Source organism: Gossypium raimondii, chromosome 2, assembly GCF_025698545.1.
Source record: "Gossypium raimondii isolate GPD5lz chromosome 2, ASM2569854v1, whole genome shotgun sequence".
NCBI classification, from domain to species: domain Eukaryota; kingdom Viridiplantae; phylum Streptophyta; class Magnoliopsida; order Malvales; family Malvaceae; genus Gossypium; species Gossypium raimondii.
The window spans coordinates 45,594,367-45,612,533 of NC_068566.1; the positions used below are offsets into that span (position 1 = coordinate 45,594,367).

Here is an 18,167-nt window from a genome sequence, read left to right on the forward strand (position 1 = left end):
GCCCCTAAGCATGCGTTGTTTGTCAAATCACCCAAAAATAGAAAGAAAAGTTAACGTTTGTTAACTTTGCTGACGTGAAATCCTATGGCAGTTCATGTGTACGCGGCGTTGGCAATTAATTATTTTTTAAAAAAATTTAAAATTTTTAAAAATATATATATAATTTTTAAAATTTTTATTAAAATTTTAAAATTTAATTAATTCCTAACTTGACATACATGTGGCAATTCACATGTACGCAACGTCAACAAAGTTAACAAAACTTTTTTCATTCATTTTGGGGTTATTTAAAAAAAAAACACAAATTCAAGGATTAAAAGACTAGAAAATTAAATAGAGGACTAAAATGATTTTTTATAAAATTAGAAGGCCAAATAAATCATTATCCCTAAATGTTACAATTTGGAATTATTTGATTTGTTTTAATAATATACCTACTATTTAGTCCAATCAAGTACTCACCAGTTGCTTTAACCTTACTCATCGTTTAAATTTCTCAGCATCCATTATTCTACCACGAAGTTGCACTCTTAACTTAATAATACCTTCTCTTCTTCTTCAACCCCTAAATTTCCTGCATATTTTCACTCTTTATATTCCATATGATATCTGCTATAAATTCAAACCCTATATCTGCATCTTTGCCTTGTTCTTTCCTTTGTATTGGATTCGAATATGTTGGATAACAATCAACAACAGTTCACATTAGAGATGACAGTGGTATCAGCTCAAGGGCTGAAGAACACTTCTTCTTTTCTCTTCACACACCGTCTCAGGCCTTTCATTACCATCACCACCTTCCCTCCGCCGTTAGAAGCTGCCGATTTAAAGAGCTGCCGTGGGTTTCAAACGAGGGTCGATGACCAAGGTGGTGTTAACCCTACTTGGGGTGATAAGTTCCTTGTTCCCATTCATCATACCTTCTTTGCTAATCGATACTCGTGTATATATCTCCAGTTATTCACCAAACGGCTCATTTCCGGCAAGGCTCAACTGGGTTGGTGCCAGATTCCGGCCGCCGATATAGGGTTGCCGCCCGTGGGATCCGTTAGGCAACTGAGTTACCGGCTGAGGGAGGCTGACGGGACGAGGACTCATGGAGTTGTCAACGTTGCGGTGAAGTTGAAGTCCATTCTAATGACAGGTGTCGGACTGTGATTGGTGTACCGGTTAGGGTTATGCCGCTTGGCAGGGAAGTGGGGTCTAGCTGGAAAGAGTCTGAGTATTTGACAAGTGGAGGAACTGTGGGGACCGGAGGTGACTGTGCCGATGCGGTGGTGAAATGGCAGGGTTTACGATGAGAACGATTGTACTGTATGGATAATGTTGTGGAAATTAATTGTTTTTGAAGGATGTAAACCTTTTAAAGACTTCAATCATTTTTGTTTATTAATATTATATATAAATTATTTAATTAAGGGTTATTAACCGAAGTTTAAAGTATAACGTATACCTCAAATAAAAAATTATGTGGCTTATAACCCCTTTTAAGGTTTAATACATATAACTTAAGCTATGCTAATATTGATCATGTTCAATTTTGATAGTAAACACGTAACAATTGTTCGCTTTTACATCGAAATCATTCTTGAGATATTATTGGGTTATCACATGAGCTTACATAAAAAATGTATTAAAGAGATTTAACATGCATGATTGTAAATCAGGTGATACTAAGTGAGGCAAATTCAGTCTTAGTCAATGTCTCAAAAATGGTGTTAAAATTAAAGAAATGCAAAAAAATTTCTTATACTTCAACAATAGGGTGTCTAATATAGGTTTGTATGCATTTGAATATTATATACATTGTTGAGATTATGGATTATTGGAAGGAATTCAAATGATTCATAAGTATAAGCCAAAATAATACACGTTCCCATATAGGAGATTTGATAAGTTAGAGATCTTTGACTATACAAACTACAATTTTGTTGGAATATGAATGCAAAATTTTGCCACTACATTGGGAATTGTGAATGAAACAAAAGACCACTTAAGTTATGTTTTAACCATAAATTTGCAGTCCTTATTTCGATAACAATATGAACACATCAAAGTCGAAGCTTATAGATATTAAATTCCTAGTTGTTAAAAAAAGAGTTCAAAATGGTCGGATACTTATAGAGCATATTGATATAGGCTCCATGATTGCAAACCTACTTACTAAGGACAACCACCTAAGGTTTTCATGAGCACACTACTCACATGAGTCTCATGTCATTTGAAGATATTAAGTTTTAGTAGAAGTTTGTCATTTCAAATGATCTTATGTTATAAACACATTTTTTGTTATTTCAATTTACGAACATTTTAAGATTATTGTCAGCAGAAATAAAGTTTAGTTTGGTTTATTCTCGCTAGTTTTGATATGATTTGATCTCACTATGGTTTAAGGAAGACTAATTGGAAAATATATATATTTAGATCATATTGCATAATATAATTTTCATTCTACACACATTCATGCTTGATCTATGTCATTTGGTTGGGTTAATTTACATAATCAGGGCGGATTTAGCTACGTTCTATGTAGAAAGTCGCATTGGGTTCTATGTTAACATAATTGATGGAGAAGATTGTTTAAAATACATTTTGATTAAGATAGTAAAGTTTTGAGTTCATAAGGTTATAAGGTAATAAGAATATATATGTGATCTAAGTGGGAGATTATTGGATAATATGAACATCACTTATATAATAAGAATAATTACATATTGTTATTCGCTATTTAGTCCAAATTAAAAGTGATTTAGTATGGTTAGGGTTAATAGGCCTTCAATTATCAAATAACGATAAACTAAATATGTGTAAATACTCAAGTAACTAATTTCTAATTGATGATGGACTAATTAGAAACTAATGTTAAAGTGTAAAAGTTATATATTAGGATTATAGTTATCAAATTACGCATAATGCAACTTTTTTAGCATTGTATATATCTTCGAAAAGAGAGTCATATTCTCTAAGATACTTATGAATCACAAGGCTTAAAATGATTAATAAATTCAGATAAACTTCATTCTTAATGATCTGACAGGACATATTTAAAGAACTCTTGTCGACTTTTTAAGATGAATTTTAATAAAATTCCAAACATATAAAATTTTATCTTGTGATAGAGTTTGAAGTTTATGTTTGTTGGAAAAGGAGATTCATTTGCATCATTCATGCATTTATTCTGAAAATTATTACAATAATAATATGAACCCATGATTTTAGGAACACTAGGAGGAATTTTCTCTCTATTCCACTTCTAAGTAAAAAAATAAATAAACAAAACAAAAGAAATTGTACAGTTCCTTTTTCGACACTTCTCCATCACTTTCCGACAACACATGTTTTTCCACAAACAAAACTAGGTGCATAGTGTAATCTGACAGTTGCAAATTTGTTTATAGAAGTTAGTTGGTATAATGATAAGATATATTATTGAGAGAGATAATTACAAGCCTCAAATATAAACTATAAAACGGATATGAAAAGTATCAAAAATAAAATACGTGATTATAAAATTAGTTAGAATTTCAATATGTATACATAGTTTTTTCTTTGGGATAAATCCTAAAACTGTACATGAACTATGGTTAATGTGAAATTATATACATGAACTTTGATTTTATGCAATTTTTGATTTGATTTGATTTGATTCAATTATTGTAAATTATTAACACAATTATTGATATAACATCATTTTATATTTATATCTGCATACATAAATAATTATATTTATCTAATATAAAAATAAATTGATGTACCTATTTCTTTTAATGTATATGATTAAATAAAATTAAAATTTCAAGTATACATCGAACCACAGTTCATGTATATAATTACATATTAAATTAAAATTAATGTATAATTTTAAAATTTATCCTGTTTTTACTTTATTTTAAGTTGCAGCAATTATAAAATTAACTAAATTGGAAAATTAAGATTGGTGATAAATTTACCAAAACAAACTTAAAAGGAAAAAGAAAAGAGAGAGAGAGAGAAGACTTGAATCAAAAGTATGTAAGTCAATTCATAATTAATTGAACCATAATGTTAAAAAGTGATAGAGGGTAATTTGCTAGCTATATATTTAATGTTGTGTTGGATGGTGGAGCGACATGGATTAATCACCACCAGTTTATTATAATTTTTAGGGTTATGATAGGATAGAAGACAACCAATTAGACCGACGTGTTTAAGAAGCAAGAATTGCTTGGTTAAGGATGTTGACAATGAAATGAAACCATATCTTATATTATAATGTAAATACAAACACCATTGTATATGTATATTTTATATATACATATGTCATGGTAAGGTTTATATTTATATATCATGATTATTCGATGAAAGTGTTTGGGTAAGATGGGATTATAAGTTTGCTAGGAATTGAAGCTGCATTGTAAATTTATATATTCATTAATTAGTTTATAGTCAATTTTCAATGCTCAAACTTAGTTTAACAAGAATAATAGTTTTTTTATATAATAAATATACATATATATTTAATTACAATAATTATAGTTTTATTTTAACCATGTCTATTAAATTAGAAGTATTTTAAACTATTTTACCAGTCACTCTTTTCTCAATCTTCGTGCCATTTTGCTATGTAATTAGCAATATTTGCATTTTTTTAATGTTGCTACATATTTGCATGTTTTTTAATTGATTAGACTAAAATCTAGCAATGTTTTTATATGCTGGGAAGTTTATGCAGTTGTTTCGTGCAAGTTTGCTGTGAAGATGAGCGTGTGGTATGCTGATGCAAATACAAGTAGAGTTGAAAAGCATTCAAGATGGGCAATTGCCAATATCAAATTCTATCTCCGTAAGTTTTAGAGCGTATTAAACAATGGAGGTTAAAGCATGAAAGATTTCTTAACTAAAATGGCATCAGACAAGAATGAAGATGTTCATGTTTTCGACAAAGCTCCCGGGAAGCTCATAGCTAATTTTAAAAGTCTGACTTAACAAATTGATTTCGTTTTCATAGTAATTGTTTGTTTATATTTTCACACACACAAAAAATAGCCTAAGTTTCATTTGATTTGAATTTAATCAAATATACGAAAGACCTAGGCTAACAATGCATTGATTTGTTAGTAAAGTTAAGACTTCGAGATCTAAATGTTCAAGGTTTGAGTCTCATCAATACATAAATATCATTGAAGGTTTTCATAGATTATATGCAAGCCCTATCTAAATTTATTTCAGTTTAAAGTTTGAATATATTTCAATTTTCAGTCATAATATATGAACGAAAATTAACAAAATAAGCATTACCCAGATTTGAAAGATTGAATTTGGATTGATATAAAATTATTAAAATTTTATTTTAATTTAACTAAAACTTAATCTAATTTGATTAATGAGAAAAAAGTCATACCCTTGGATGCGAAAAGAGAAAAAAAAACCATTTCGTCAAAAAAGTTATTTTAGCATATGATTTAGTAAAACCATGTGCTATTATTTTATCTTATGATTTGGTGACTTTATGCACCAACAAGCAACCATATATCATATGGCCATTTTAGTCAACATTAATATGACTTGTATGATATTTACAGAAGATTTGTTGGTCTTTTTCTATTAGTCACCATGTGCTCTAGCCGTCGGAATCTACCAAACAATGTTGATGCATGTTGTTAGTGGAAATTGCCTCGAATGCCGGTATTAAATGAAAGAAAATTAATTCCAAACCATTCCCTTCAATGTTATACCTTGTGGGTTATATTATATTATATTATATAGTTGGAAGACTTTTTTTTGCTGATTTTTGGTCATGTATGTTTAGTTGCATGTCACATTGCATATGTAGCTTTAGTTGGATTCAATTTGCTACTTTGAGTGGGGTTCTAATTTGAAACCACTTGAAGTAGTACTCATTTGTTTTAAAAAAAAAGAGTTAAAAGGAGTAAAATCATAAGCCTCTTGAATTAATTGGAGAATTCTTCTACACTTGGAACGATAGGTAAGGAGAAATGATAAAAATAAAAAAAAGTTTGAACCAAAATTAGTCATAGTTTTTTAGTACTTTGTATTGGTTTCTTTAGCATGGAAATGGTGACATTGTTGTGTGGTATATTTACTTTGATGTCTCAAGTTTTTGATATATTAATATTTAAGATAGGCTTTAATTGTTTATTTCTTAAGTCATTTAGTAACCAAACATTTTAAAAGACTTGCAAATACCCAACTTAACATGTCCTAAATGTGCTTCTTACTTGATCAAATGTTATTTTGTTGTACTTGAAGTATTTTCAAGTGTTTTTAGTGTTTACAAGGCAATTTAGGAATCAAGACTCAAGACTAGGGGTTTATGTCTCGAGACCTTGCAAGTCAGTAGCCAAAGAACGCCACTGGAATTCGAGACTTGACTTCTAAGTATTAAAACTTAGCTTTCTAACAACTATACACAACTACTTTTTAGTGAGGATAAAGTGGTGTACTCAATCATGCAATGGACAATATATCTCATGAAGCATACTTTGCATGATCTTGATTTGCATATAAATATGTAAACAAAATAAGCACAAGTCAAATCAATGTAAATAATATAAGCATGTTGAAATTCACGTGATGTAATCGTACTTTTAAATCTTAGGTTTGTTCAACTTTTCATTAATGAGAAAGATGCATGTTGACATCTCATTGTGGTGAAATCACATATTAATGATGGGTTTTGCCACGCATCCTGCGCCAATTGGCTATTAGTTTTCATGTATTTTGAAGCTTATCCATGATGTTTCATTCTAGTGAAAACCATGAGGAAGTGTTACTAAATTCACTAGCAATTGCCTTACACATGAAAGATTCATGCTAGAATGAAGAAGTTTAGATTTGGGAAAGTTTTCTTCATCCTTTTATTTTATTATTCTAGTTTTTTTTCTCTAGATTGCTTGAATTTGCTATTTTACATTTCTCTAATGTTACTATATCATTCAGAGTTTACAAGGTTCTTTGTGATTGGTTTTTTTTTTTTTTTTGTAGTTTTAAAGTTCTTTGTAAACTTTGGTTGAGATTATGGTCAGTAGAGGTAGAGGAAGGGGACAAAGGTAAGAGAAAGATAAAAAGAAATAGGCAAGTAGCACTTTTAGAGAGTTTGATAGTAGGATAGAGGGTAACTTTTGAGAGTACACAACGAAAATGGAGATAAGGAAAATGTTTATGCTGAGGGAAATCCAGTTGACCTATTATTGTTATGAATTTTTTATGCTAGAAGGTACTTACAAAATGAGTGAAATGGTGAAGAATAAAAAGGCGTTTTATCTAACATGTACATGTTTGAGGTGGGGTTCCATTTACCCCTACGTTTGTGGCTTCTATCCTAGCAGCGAACTTTTTTGGCATTAGTTTCTGCCGTCAATGGGGCATAGCCTCTATCATTGGCATTAGACTTGGGCATCAAGGTCTTATAGAATCGAGGGCCTTAAGAGGTTAGTTTAGTTTTTTAGGATGCCTAAAGAGGCAAAGCTGCAAGAATAGGGGTTAACGTCAAGTAGAAGTCAATATATTTTTTGATTGCTGATCAAGTACCTTATGTTACCATATTGACGAGGACTTTAGTAGGTTGGCTAGCGAAGTGACTATCAACAAGGTTCTTTTTAGCTTTTGTGTATCTTTGTCATTCAATAATCCTACAAAGCTTTCTCGAGAAATATAAAGGCTTTGTTCATTGGATAGCAACAAAAATGCAGATGAGCATGATATTATATTTATCGTGGTAAACCTAAATCACAAGCTTTTGCTTTCTAGTCTTCGAGGGTAAATATTGAATGGACTATAATTTCTTTAGATATGCTAGTGATATTGCTTATTATTTCTCTCATGAGCCCTCTTTCTTATTGTTTTGGCTCTACAATCTTGTTGTGAGGTCTTAGTTTCATTTTTTCTTGTTTCTAGGTCTGTTGTTTAGCATACTACCTAAGATTTCCTTGTCTTATAGCCATTTTGATTGTATTTTTCAAATAGAGGTAGTCTTCTTTTACGTGTCTAAAATCCCCATGAATTTGGCATTTCAACAAAGATTGTCTCTTTTAAATGTTTGACTATTTTGAAGGTGGCAGGGCCCAATGATTTCCTCATTTTCCATATTGCTTAAAATGTAAGCCCATGAGACATTGAGAGGAGTATAATTATCAAATCTAGTACAAATGGTCCATTCTTATCTTCTTGACTGTAGGGTGTTTTGGTGAGCCCTGTCAGTTTTGTTCTTGTATAGCTGAAGGGGTTGTAAAAGTTTTTGCCCCCTCAATTTGAGGTTCCCTTGGTGTGTGAACTAAAGTTCCTCCTTTAGCTTTGTCATTGTTTGGGGCGAATTGTCTAAGGCTAATATTCTTCATGTTAGGGATAGACCTATTTTTATTCTTGGAGTTGAATTAGAAAAAAAAATCCATTTTGGGTTCCTAGTTTTAAGTATTGCTTGAAGGTTGGTATAGAGTCTGGTGGCATCACTCGATTTTTTGGTATGAAATTTTGAAAGCAAGCCTTTGAAGGTTGGGTGATAACAATAGATAATTTTCGTAAGTAGTTTGAGTTTGTAGGTGCAAATGTATGTGATATTAATGCATGGGATATTGAGGGTAAGGATAATACAAATTATTATAGTCAAATTTGCATTTTTAACCATAAAAATTGTAGGGAGGCCTAACCTAATAAATTTGGCTCAATAGTTCATGTTGATTGGTCACTTTGGATGGCATTGGAAGAGCAACTATATGGTGCTCTTGCTAAATATTCTCTGGGTTTTCTAGGTTTTGAATGTTGCGTTTACTTCTGTTAGGAAAAGCTATACCTTCTTGTTCAATTTTCCACAGACAATGCCAATTATGGATACAAGGTTTATAAATGATGACTAGAGGCAATTCACACAAAATGTCAAGAGATTTTAGTGGTGATTTTGTGAGTTTTAAGAACTTTGAAAAAGTTCAAACTGGGTATTGTTGTGTAAGTGTAACAGCCCGGTTTAGACCCTAGTCGGACAGTGATTTTGTAACAGCCCATTTTTTTACCCTAATCGGAACAGTGGTTTCGGGACCACAAATCCGAATTAGAAAAATATTTTAATATTATTTTCTGTGTTTATTATGTGTGAATTTACTAGCGTGAAAATTTCGTGCTTTAATTTTGCCGTTTGAGTGTCCGATTAAATAAAAGGATTAAATCGCGTAAAATAAAAATTTAATGGTTAAATATGAAAGTGCCTAATTGTTGTTGTCTTTATAATTTAGAGATTTTATGATGCAATTAGCCCACTATGTAAGTTAGTGGGTGGCAAAGGACTAATGTAACCTTATTATATATGTTTTATATATATATTAGTAAAGGTTAATATAGTAAATTAATAATAAGGTTAATATATGTTTAATATAACAAATTAAAAGCTATGTTTTTCATCTTTTGGCCGAATTTGAAAGAAAATAAAAGGGTTTAAAGCTTTGTTTCATTCGGCACTTTCAAGTTTTGATTAAGGTATGGATTTTGTTCGATTTTTGATGATTTTTATGTTTTTGAGATCGTTGCTTCGAATACTACCCGACCCATGCTCAAATTTTTTATTTTGATGAATATTTTGAGCTATGCCATTGATGAATAATTGTGTTTTGTGATGTTTGATAATGAATAATGAAAGATATGTTTTAGATTAATATGTTTTGTATTGGAATTTTGGTAAAATTGAGTAATTAGGGCTAAATTGCAAAAATAATATTTTAGAGACTAAAATGTGAAATAAATAAAATGTGTGGACTTAGATGGACTATAGGAAGATTCGCCTAGATATGGTATATGCAAATTTTGTGTATTTTGTGTTTTATGCAATAGGGACTAAATTACAAAAATGTAAATGTCGGGGTAAAATGGTAATTTTCCCATTTATGTGTTTTTTTTTTGGATTAAATTGAATGAATGTGTGTTTAAGTTAGTTAAATTTGAATTTATTTAGATCAAGAACGGAAGAAAACGGAATTAGATCAGGGGAAGTCGAAAGTAGTCGAATAGTCGATTATACAGTCCGTCGACATCCGAGGTAAGTCTATTAGCAATTAAGAGTTGTTAAGTTAATATTTATACATGTATACTAATTGTATTTGGTATTGAGATAAAATAAAAGTATGTTAACTGAATAAATTTTAAGTTATGAATAATTTATATAATTATAATGTTCAAAATACAAGTTTAATCTTGTATAAATTTATGGTTTGAAATAAAAATATAAAATGTATAAAAGTATGAATTATATTCGAATAAGTAAGTATATATGTATATGTATTCGTATGTTTAAAACACTCTAATCTATATATATAAGTTTTGAATTTAGTTAAAGTATGAATATTGAATATGTATAAATTCTTGGTTTAGATTCAAAGGTATTTATAACTTGTTATTATGTAAGGTTCGAATATACATATATATATATATATATATACATGTATAAATCTTTGGAATTAATTTAAGACATGTAATTCATGAGTATATATGTAGTATTGAATAGGTATGTTTATGTGTGAGTTGAAAATATATGAATATGCTATATTTGATTGGATATGTTTACATACATGAATAGGTGCTTAATCCAATTTAGGTAGGATATATGTGTAAGATATTATGAAATGCGATGAAGCAAGTATATGCATATATGTTCTTGAAATGAATTTAGGTATGGAACTTATATATGTTTAAGAAAGTTTCGATTATGTGAAATTATTCATGCGAAAGTTCTTGAATGGGAATGAATATATGAGGTTGTTAGTTTGAACGGCTAATACAAAGTGATCGAATGTAATTCAGACTTATTGTCTAGCAGGCTAGATGCCGGTGATATAATTCAGACTCATTGTCTAGCAGGCTTAATGCCAGTGAAATTATTCGGACTATAAGTCTAGCGGTGCTAAAAGCGGTGTATTAAATCGAGTTTTACAACCTAGCGAGGCTAAATTCGGTGATTATATTACTGGTTTCAATATATTGAATATGTACGTGATATGTAAATATTATATATATTTGAAGATCAAGTATATATATTTGATTAATAAGTTTGATGAGCGATAAATACTTGTTATTATATATTTGGAGAGTTTATATATATTTATATACATACACGGTTTATTACACTTGTTACATATGAAATTATATATATATGGTTATATGCATTATAGTAAATTTATATATGCATTTGGTATATGTTTTAAGGAATATATTTGTACTGTGCTATATATATATATATATATATATGTATTTTGGTAAATGTGATTATATCTGAACATATTTATTTGATGTATATGTATACTCATTTGGTTATGATAATTTGTTAGGTGCAAATACATAAGCATTCGGTTATTCATAATTGAAATGTATATACATTGAGTTTTAAGTTATGAAAATTTCGTATGCATATGATTATATGCAAATAATATGTAATGCATTCGTAAGTAGGACTTTTGACGAATGCATATATATATATATAAATTGGTGGTATACATATTGTTTATATTTATATATGAGTTTAGTGATTTGTATTTTGTGAATTCATATGTTTGATTATAAATAAGGGGATTATGAATAGCAAATATTCAAAAGACAATATATATGTGATTTTTGCAAATTCAATAGATATACCAATAACTTATTTAATTGTTTTTTTTTCTTTATATAATTTGTTAAGCTTTAGATTTACTAAGCTTTAATAGCTTACTGTGTGTGTTTTTGTTTACCTCTGTTTTATAGATTTTGGAGTCGCGTTACGAGCTCGGGGATCATCAGAATAGTCTATCACACTATCGACTTCTTTTGGTATTTTATTAAAGTTGATCTCGATCTTATGGCATGTATAGGCTTGATTATGTTTTTGATTAGTTTTGGATCATAATATATAATTAGCCATGCGAAAATGGTTTAATTTCCATGTTTGTGATCGGTTTGGTTTAAAAATGGCTTGTTCATGATCATTTTGTTTAAATTGGGTAAAATGTGTTTTCGAATGTGTGCTTTGCTTAGTAATGCCTTGTAACTCTAATCCGGCGACGGACGTGGGTCGGGGTGTTACATATTTCGAGACCACGAATTCGAGTCAAAAAAATATTTCAAAATTATTTTTGGTGTTTACAGTATGTGAATTAATATGTGTGAAAGTTTCGTGTGAAAATTTTATCGTTTGTGTGCTCGATTTTATAAAAAAAGGATTTAATCGCGAAAAATATAAAAGCTATGGTTTAATTGATTATGTGCAAAATTGATGTGTTGTTTTAATGTGGAGTCCTTATGTGGTATTTTAACCATTGAAATTATGCATGGACGGTAATGGGCTTATATTATAAGGTTTTATCATTAAAATCCTTAAGGTTAGCTTTGTAAATTAGTTAAATATGTTAATATAATAAAACATAAAATAAAAACCATGCATTATGTTCATCATCTTTGCCAAAACTTCAAAGGAAAAAGAAAGAAAATAAGCTAGCTACATTTGGCCTTGGTCCAAGCTTGATTCAAGGTTCGTTTTTGCTCGGTTTTTTTTATAATTTTTACGTTTTTGAGATCGTTGCTTCGTGTTTTAGCTATCCCATACTTTAATTTTCTGAATGGATGATGAATTTGAGATTTGTCATTGTTGATAGCTTGATGATTTTTGTGTTTGATGATGAAAAATAAATATATGTTGTTAGATTGTCAAGTTTAATTAAGTGATTTTTAGTAAAAATGCCTATTTAGGATTAAATTGTGAATTCCATAAATTTAAGGGTCAAAATGTGAAATAAATTAAAGAAATGGGCTGCTAGGGACCTTAGTGAAATTCGGCCAAGCTTGGGTGTGGTGAAATTTTGAATATTTTGTGTTTTGTAAAATGATGACTAATTTGTGAAAAATGTGAAATGTTAGCGGCTAAAGTGCAAATTGCCCTTTTATGTTTTTTTTAGTACATATGTGATTAAATAAGTTTAATTTATATTAATTTAGATCAAGAAAAGAGGAAATCAGATTTGGATCGGGAGAAAACTAAAGTTGTTGAATAGTCGTCCCGGTCCGTTCGTCTTCGTCTGAGGTAAGTTCATAAGTTAATAATTGTTGTTAAATTTGTATGAAAATGTATTTAATTACGCCGAATTGTATTTTAGTAACTTTATATGTGTATTCTGAATTGATATAAGTATGGGAGAAGTAACTACGACCTTGAATCGATCGAATTACGACGTCCGAAAGCCCTGTACGAACCTTAGGAATAGTTAGGATACATATGTCATGACATAGGATTCCGATATGTGATTTCGTGTAAGACCACGTCTGGGACGTTGGCATCAATTTTAGATTTACGTGTAAGGCCATGTCTGGGACATTAGCATCGTATATGATTTCGTGTAAGACCCTGTCTGAGACAGTGTCATCGATATTTGATTTCATGTAAGACCATGTCTGGGACGTTGGCATTGAACAATCTTTTCGAGCTATCTAAGTTTATTAATTTCGAATGGTTCAATGGGCAATGTTAAGTTAAGATCGAATATGAAATCGAGCTAAATGGTTCAGGTACGAGCGAAGTGAAATGTTCATGAAAATAAGGTAAGTTTAGTACTTGAACTAATGATATAATTTATTCATGTTATAAAAGGTGATTTATATGTACATGTGATTATTCATATTTGGCCAAATGATATTATAATGCTAATGTTCATATGATGATATATTTGCTTATGACTTACTATGCTTTCTAAGCTTACTTTGTGTGTTCATTCGGTGTTTTATAGATTTTGGAAGCTAGTTACGAGCTCAGGGATCGTCAAGGAAATCCGTCACACTATCGAACACTATTTTTGTATTTTAAAAGCTTGAACTATGAACTTATGGCATGTATAGTTTAGCATTTGTTTTGGTTGGATTTGAAAGTGTATACATGTATAAGCTAGTCTTATTGTGTTTGAGTTTGAAATTGTATATATATATGCCATGCAAAAATGGCTTGATCATTATGCTTGAGTCCGATTATATTTGATTATGGTTTAAGCTTATTATGGTAAGTATGTTTCATAACTTGCATGAATGGTAATTTGGTTATATGATTTGTTAGCATATGTCATGAATGCCTTGTAATTTCTCATCAAGTATGCTTGTTACATGGTTAGATTTGCATTTATGGTTAGTTTATAATTTGGCTTTAAATGAGGTAAAATGATGAATTTATATTTGATTGTATATTGGTTAACTTTGATTCAGTTTGGAAATGAAAGAGTATGCATACATATTATGCTTGAATGAGTGAGACTTTAGGTACAGATCAAGTTAGGAATGGTACAAATTTTTGAAGGTTAAGTTTGATGATTGCAAATAGAGTTATTTGATTTGGTTTTGCATATGAAAATGAAACATGATTGATGTTTATTAGAGGAGTGGAAAGGCTATAATATTTAATTCAATATCTTCGACTAATAGAACTATAAAGTATATGTAAAGTGATATGTTTAGTATGAGTGTTTGGAAATGGCTCAATTGATGTATACATATACGCACAAACTTGTAATGAGTAAATAGGTATGTTTTGGTATTATAAATTGATGTATAGTTGTCTTGGAAATAGGTTTAGAGTTAGTAAATGATGCACATGCAAAATTGACTAAAGTTAGGTAAATTGAATGTATATATATGCACTTATGTCATGGTTGCTAATGTTTGGATTGTTGGCTAATATTAGTTAAATGAGTTGTGCATGAATTAGGTATGGTTTTTATATGGTAATTACTAGCCGATTAGAGGATAGAATAAATGACAATGAGTGCACATAATTTTGCTTGAATGGTTAAATTCGATGTGGTTAAATGCCCATAATATTTTTTTATGTTTAATGAAATATATTTGATCATATTATGGTGTTGTTAATGCCGCATTTGCTAACGGACATTAAGCCATGTATAAGCATGCATTGAATTATGAAGTAAAGTGTTTAACTTATGTTAGGTGTTTGAATATTATTAAGGTAATGTGCTTATGATTTAAGTTATGTATTTGTAAAGTAGGTATACTTATGGTATAACTTTGAGGCATATTTATTTGTTTGAAAATATGTTTACATACATGGTACGGATTCGGTTAAATTTTGAGGTATCATTCTTATGTAATTTGAGTAATAACGTATGCTTTAATATTTAATTAGTCATATGCTTTAATTATATGATTACAATTTGTGTAAATGTTCGGATCTGTACTTATGTTTAGTAATGCCTCGTGACCCTAATCCGGTGACAGATACGGGTTAGAGGTGTTACAGTAAGGGAGGCCTAGAATTCATTTTTGTTAACGAAGGTCTTATACAAGCGATGAACTTGGTGTGGGGCCTACTAAAGAACTACCTTATTGCATAAGGTTGGTGGTAGAGTCATGGAGTGCCTTACTAGGATGTGATGGGATGTGATTCGACACACAAAAAAGGGAAAAGAAGCAGAAGCAAGCAATCGAAAAGTATATATTGTAATATTTTTTCGGTTATAAAAATCGATTTTTTTTACACACAAAAGTAATCAAAAAAACATAATACAAAACTTCAAAAGGTGATTTTACTTTATCTTTTTGCGAATCCTTTTTTATATATAAAAAAACATAAAATAAAAAGTAAAGGTTGAAAACCTACTTGAATCTTCGCAGTCTACCTCCATGAGTGGCCGAGGTCCGTCATATCCGATTAAAGATGACTTCTTTCGGCAGAAAAGGGCGAAAGTCGATTTTGTTTTTTAATTATTTTAGGCGTTTGCCTCTGGATTAGAGGTGCTCATGGGCCGGGCCGGGTTCGGGCCGGGCCCATAAAAAATTTTGGCCCGAGTCCTAGGCTCGGCCCTACCGCCTCAAATATTGGCCTAAGATTTTGCCCAGCCCGCCCGAAAAAATCATAAGCCCAGAGCCCTACCATTTTATTTTAAAATTTTAAAATTAAAAAAGTATTTTAAAAATATTTTAAAATTAAAAAATTTAAAAAGTATTTTAAAAATATTTTAAAATTAAAAATTTAAAAAAGTATTTTAAAATATTTAAAATTTAAAAAATTAAAAAGTATGTAAAAATATTTTAAAATTAAAAAATATATTTATTATATCGGGCAGTGAAAAAGTGGTGCTTGAGGTCTGCCCGCTTTCTAAACGGCCTCATTTTTTGCCCAAGCCCATATTTCGGCCTATATTTTTACCCAAACCTCCCATATTTCAAGTGGGCCGTCGGTCGGGCCGGTAGTCCGGCCCATGAGCACCTCTATTCTGGATTTAGAATCTAAGTTTTTTTTTTAAAAAAAAGAGACAAAAAAAGGAGGCTTTGAGAAGAAAAATGAGAGTTGAGGGTTTTTTTTTTTTAAAAAGATAAAATGATTTTTTTCTAAGTTTTTTACTTATATAACCCATTCAAAACGGCTTCGTTTTGGGATTTAATTTCAGACGCCAAAACGGCGTCGTTTTGACGCGACCCATCGCTCGACCCGATCTATCCCCTAAGATTCGCGTGTTTTCGCCTATAGAGGATATTTATGCTTTCGATCCTTCCGCTTTTTAATGGCATTTCGATCCAGTCCTATTTCTTTTTCTCTTTTAATCTTTTTCACGCCCATCTTGATGACATATAGGTGGTTATATCAGAACTTGTTCGATGCACATGTGGTATCCCCATTTTACTTAAAGCCCATGCAACCTCTATTCCAAAAATGGTACGATGCGAATGCTCAATGAGAGTACCATGTAGGAATAACGAGACACTGAATTGAGAACTGCACTGCATTTAAGAAGCTGATTGAAAGGCTCATTAAGATGGGGATCATAAGGTTCGATGATCCATTGAGACCTAATGTGGTAGGAAATATGTTACCTAGTTATTCAGGCCAAGAGGTAAACGCGATAATTGAGAATTGAGGGAAGAGGACCAAAATCGATGTTGCGGAGGTGAAATCCCTACTAAAATGGTTCTGACAAAAAATGATAAATAGAGGATTAATCATATGAGATTCAAAGGAAAGACACAAAGGAGCTTGGAATTATTGTGAGTTCCACGCTAAAGAAGGTCATGAAATCCAAGAATGCGTTGAGTTCAGGGCCCTAGTGCAAAATTTGATGGATAACAAAGAAATTGAATTTTATGAAGATGTCAAGGGCTTAGAAGAAGAAGATGTGTGCACCTCAGAAGAAGGGTCGATAGAGAAGGTCTATAAGGTCAACCACCCAGTGGTGATTATTTTACGGCCGATAAATTATGAAGCAGGGACACAAGTTGCACCGAGAGTCATTATTCAGAAACCCGTGGCTTTTCCTATAAAGGTAGCAAAAGGGTTCCATGGAATTATGACTGCAACGTGATGATCCCGGGAGAGGAGAACCCGATTAGCACTTCAGATGAGGGCCAGGATATGGGTTTCTACACGCGCAGTGGGAGGTGCTATGATCCTGCAAATACAAAAACCGAGCTTGTTAAAGGAAAAGCCTCGGCGGTCGAACATAAGAAAGAAAAGACGGCTAGACTTGAATCACCTGTTAATGAGCCGGTACCTGAGAAAGAGGCTAAGAAATTCTTGAAATTCTTAAAGTATAGTTAGTATAGTGTTGTAAAACAGCTACACAAACAACCAGCTCGCATATCAGTACTAGCTTTGCTCTTAAGCTCAGAGACATATCGTAGTGCATTGATGAAAGTGTTAAATGAAACTTATGTCACTGATGATATCTCTGTAAACAAGTTAGAATGTCTGGTTAATAATATAAGTTTCATTTAACACTTTCATCAATGTAGTTGTTAGAATGAGAGATCAATTCTTGGATTAATATTTTGTCCTTCTTTTTCAATTTAGATGTTGTATGGGATTAAATTTGGGGTTGACCTTAAGGATACTATCCTTGGGAGATCATTTCTTAACCTAAAAATCCTTTAAAGTTTAAAACAAATCAAAACAAAATTCTACCAATTCAAAAACATTAAAAAAATATATCAAATTATTTTAAATTTGTGTTTTTAAGATTTTAAAATCTTGAAAATGTTTTGTGAAATTTTTCATTTAGGGTAAAGTACGCTCAAGATCACTAAATTATTAGTAAGTTTATGTTTGGGTCACTCAACTTCAAAAGGTTACAAAATGGTCACTAAACGATTCGAAAGTTTTCATTTAAGTCAGTAGGCTATTAAAATCACTGTTGTATAGCCTTCTCTATTTGCACCACTTGCACCAA

At 30.9% G+C, this 18,167-nt stretch overlaps 1 protein-coding gene and 1 long non-coding RNA gene across 2 annotated transcripts; both read left to right on the top strand.

Annotated features, from left to right (window-relative positions):
- Positions 1 to 471: 471 nt before the first annotated feature.
- Positions 472 to 1,424, top strand: LOC105789140 (uncharacterized). The gene has a single exon (XM_012616386.2). It carries the CDS (start codon positions 676 to 678, stop codon positions 1,156 to 1,158), a length of 483 nt encoding a protein of 160 aa, XP_012471840.1. The 5' UTR covers positions 472 to 675; the 3' UTR covers positions 1,159 to 1,424.
- A 7,980-nt stretch (positions 1,425 to 9,404) lies between these two features.
- Positions 9,405 to 13,949, top strand: LOC128034851 (uncharacterized). The gene is made up of 5 exons (XR_008190920.1): positions 9,405 to 9,465; positions 9,938 to 10,021; positions 11,719 to 11,784; positions 12,946 to 13,030; positions 13,731 to 13,949. It is a non-coding gene; the product is annotated as an uncharacterized LOC128034851 (long non-coding RNA).
- Positions 13,950 to 18,167: the final 4,218 nt, after the last annotated feature.

Coding starts and splice junctions, on each gene's coding strand:
- LOC105789140 (XM_012616386.2), top strand. CDS start 676: ATGTTGGATAACAATCAACAACAGTTCACATTAGAGATGACAGTGGTA.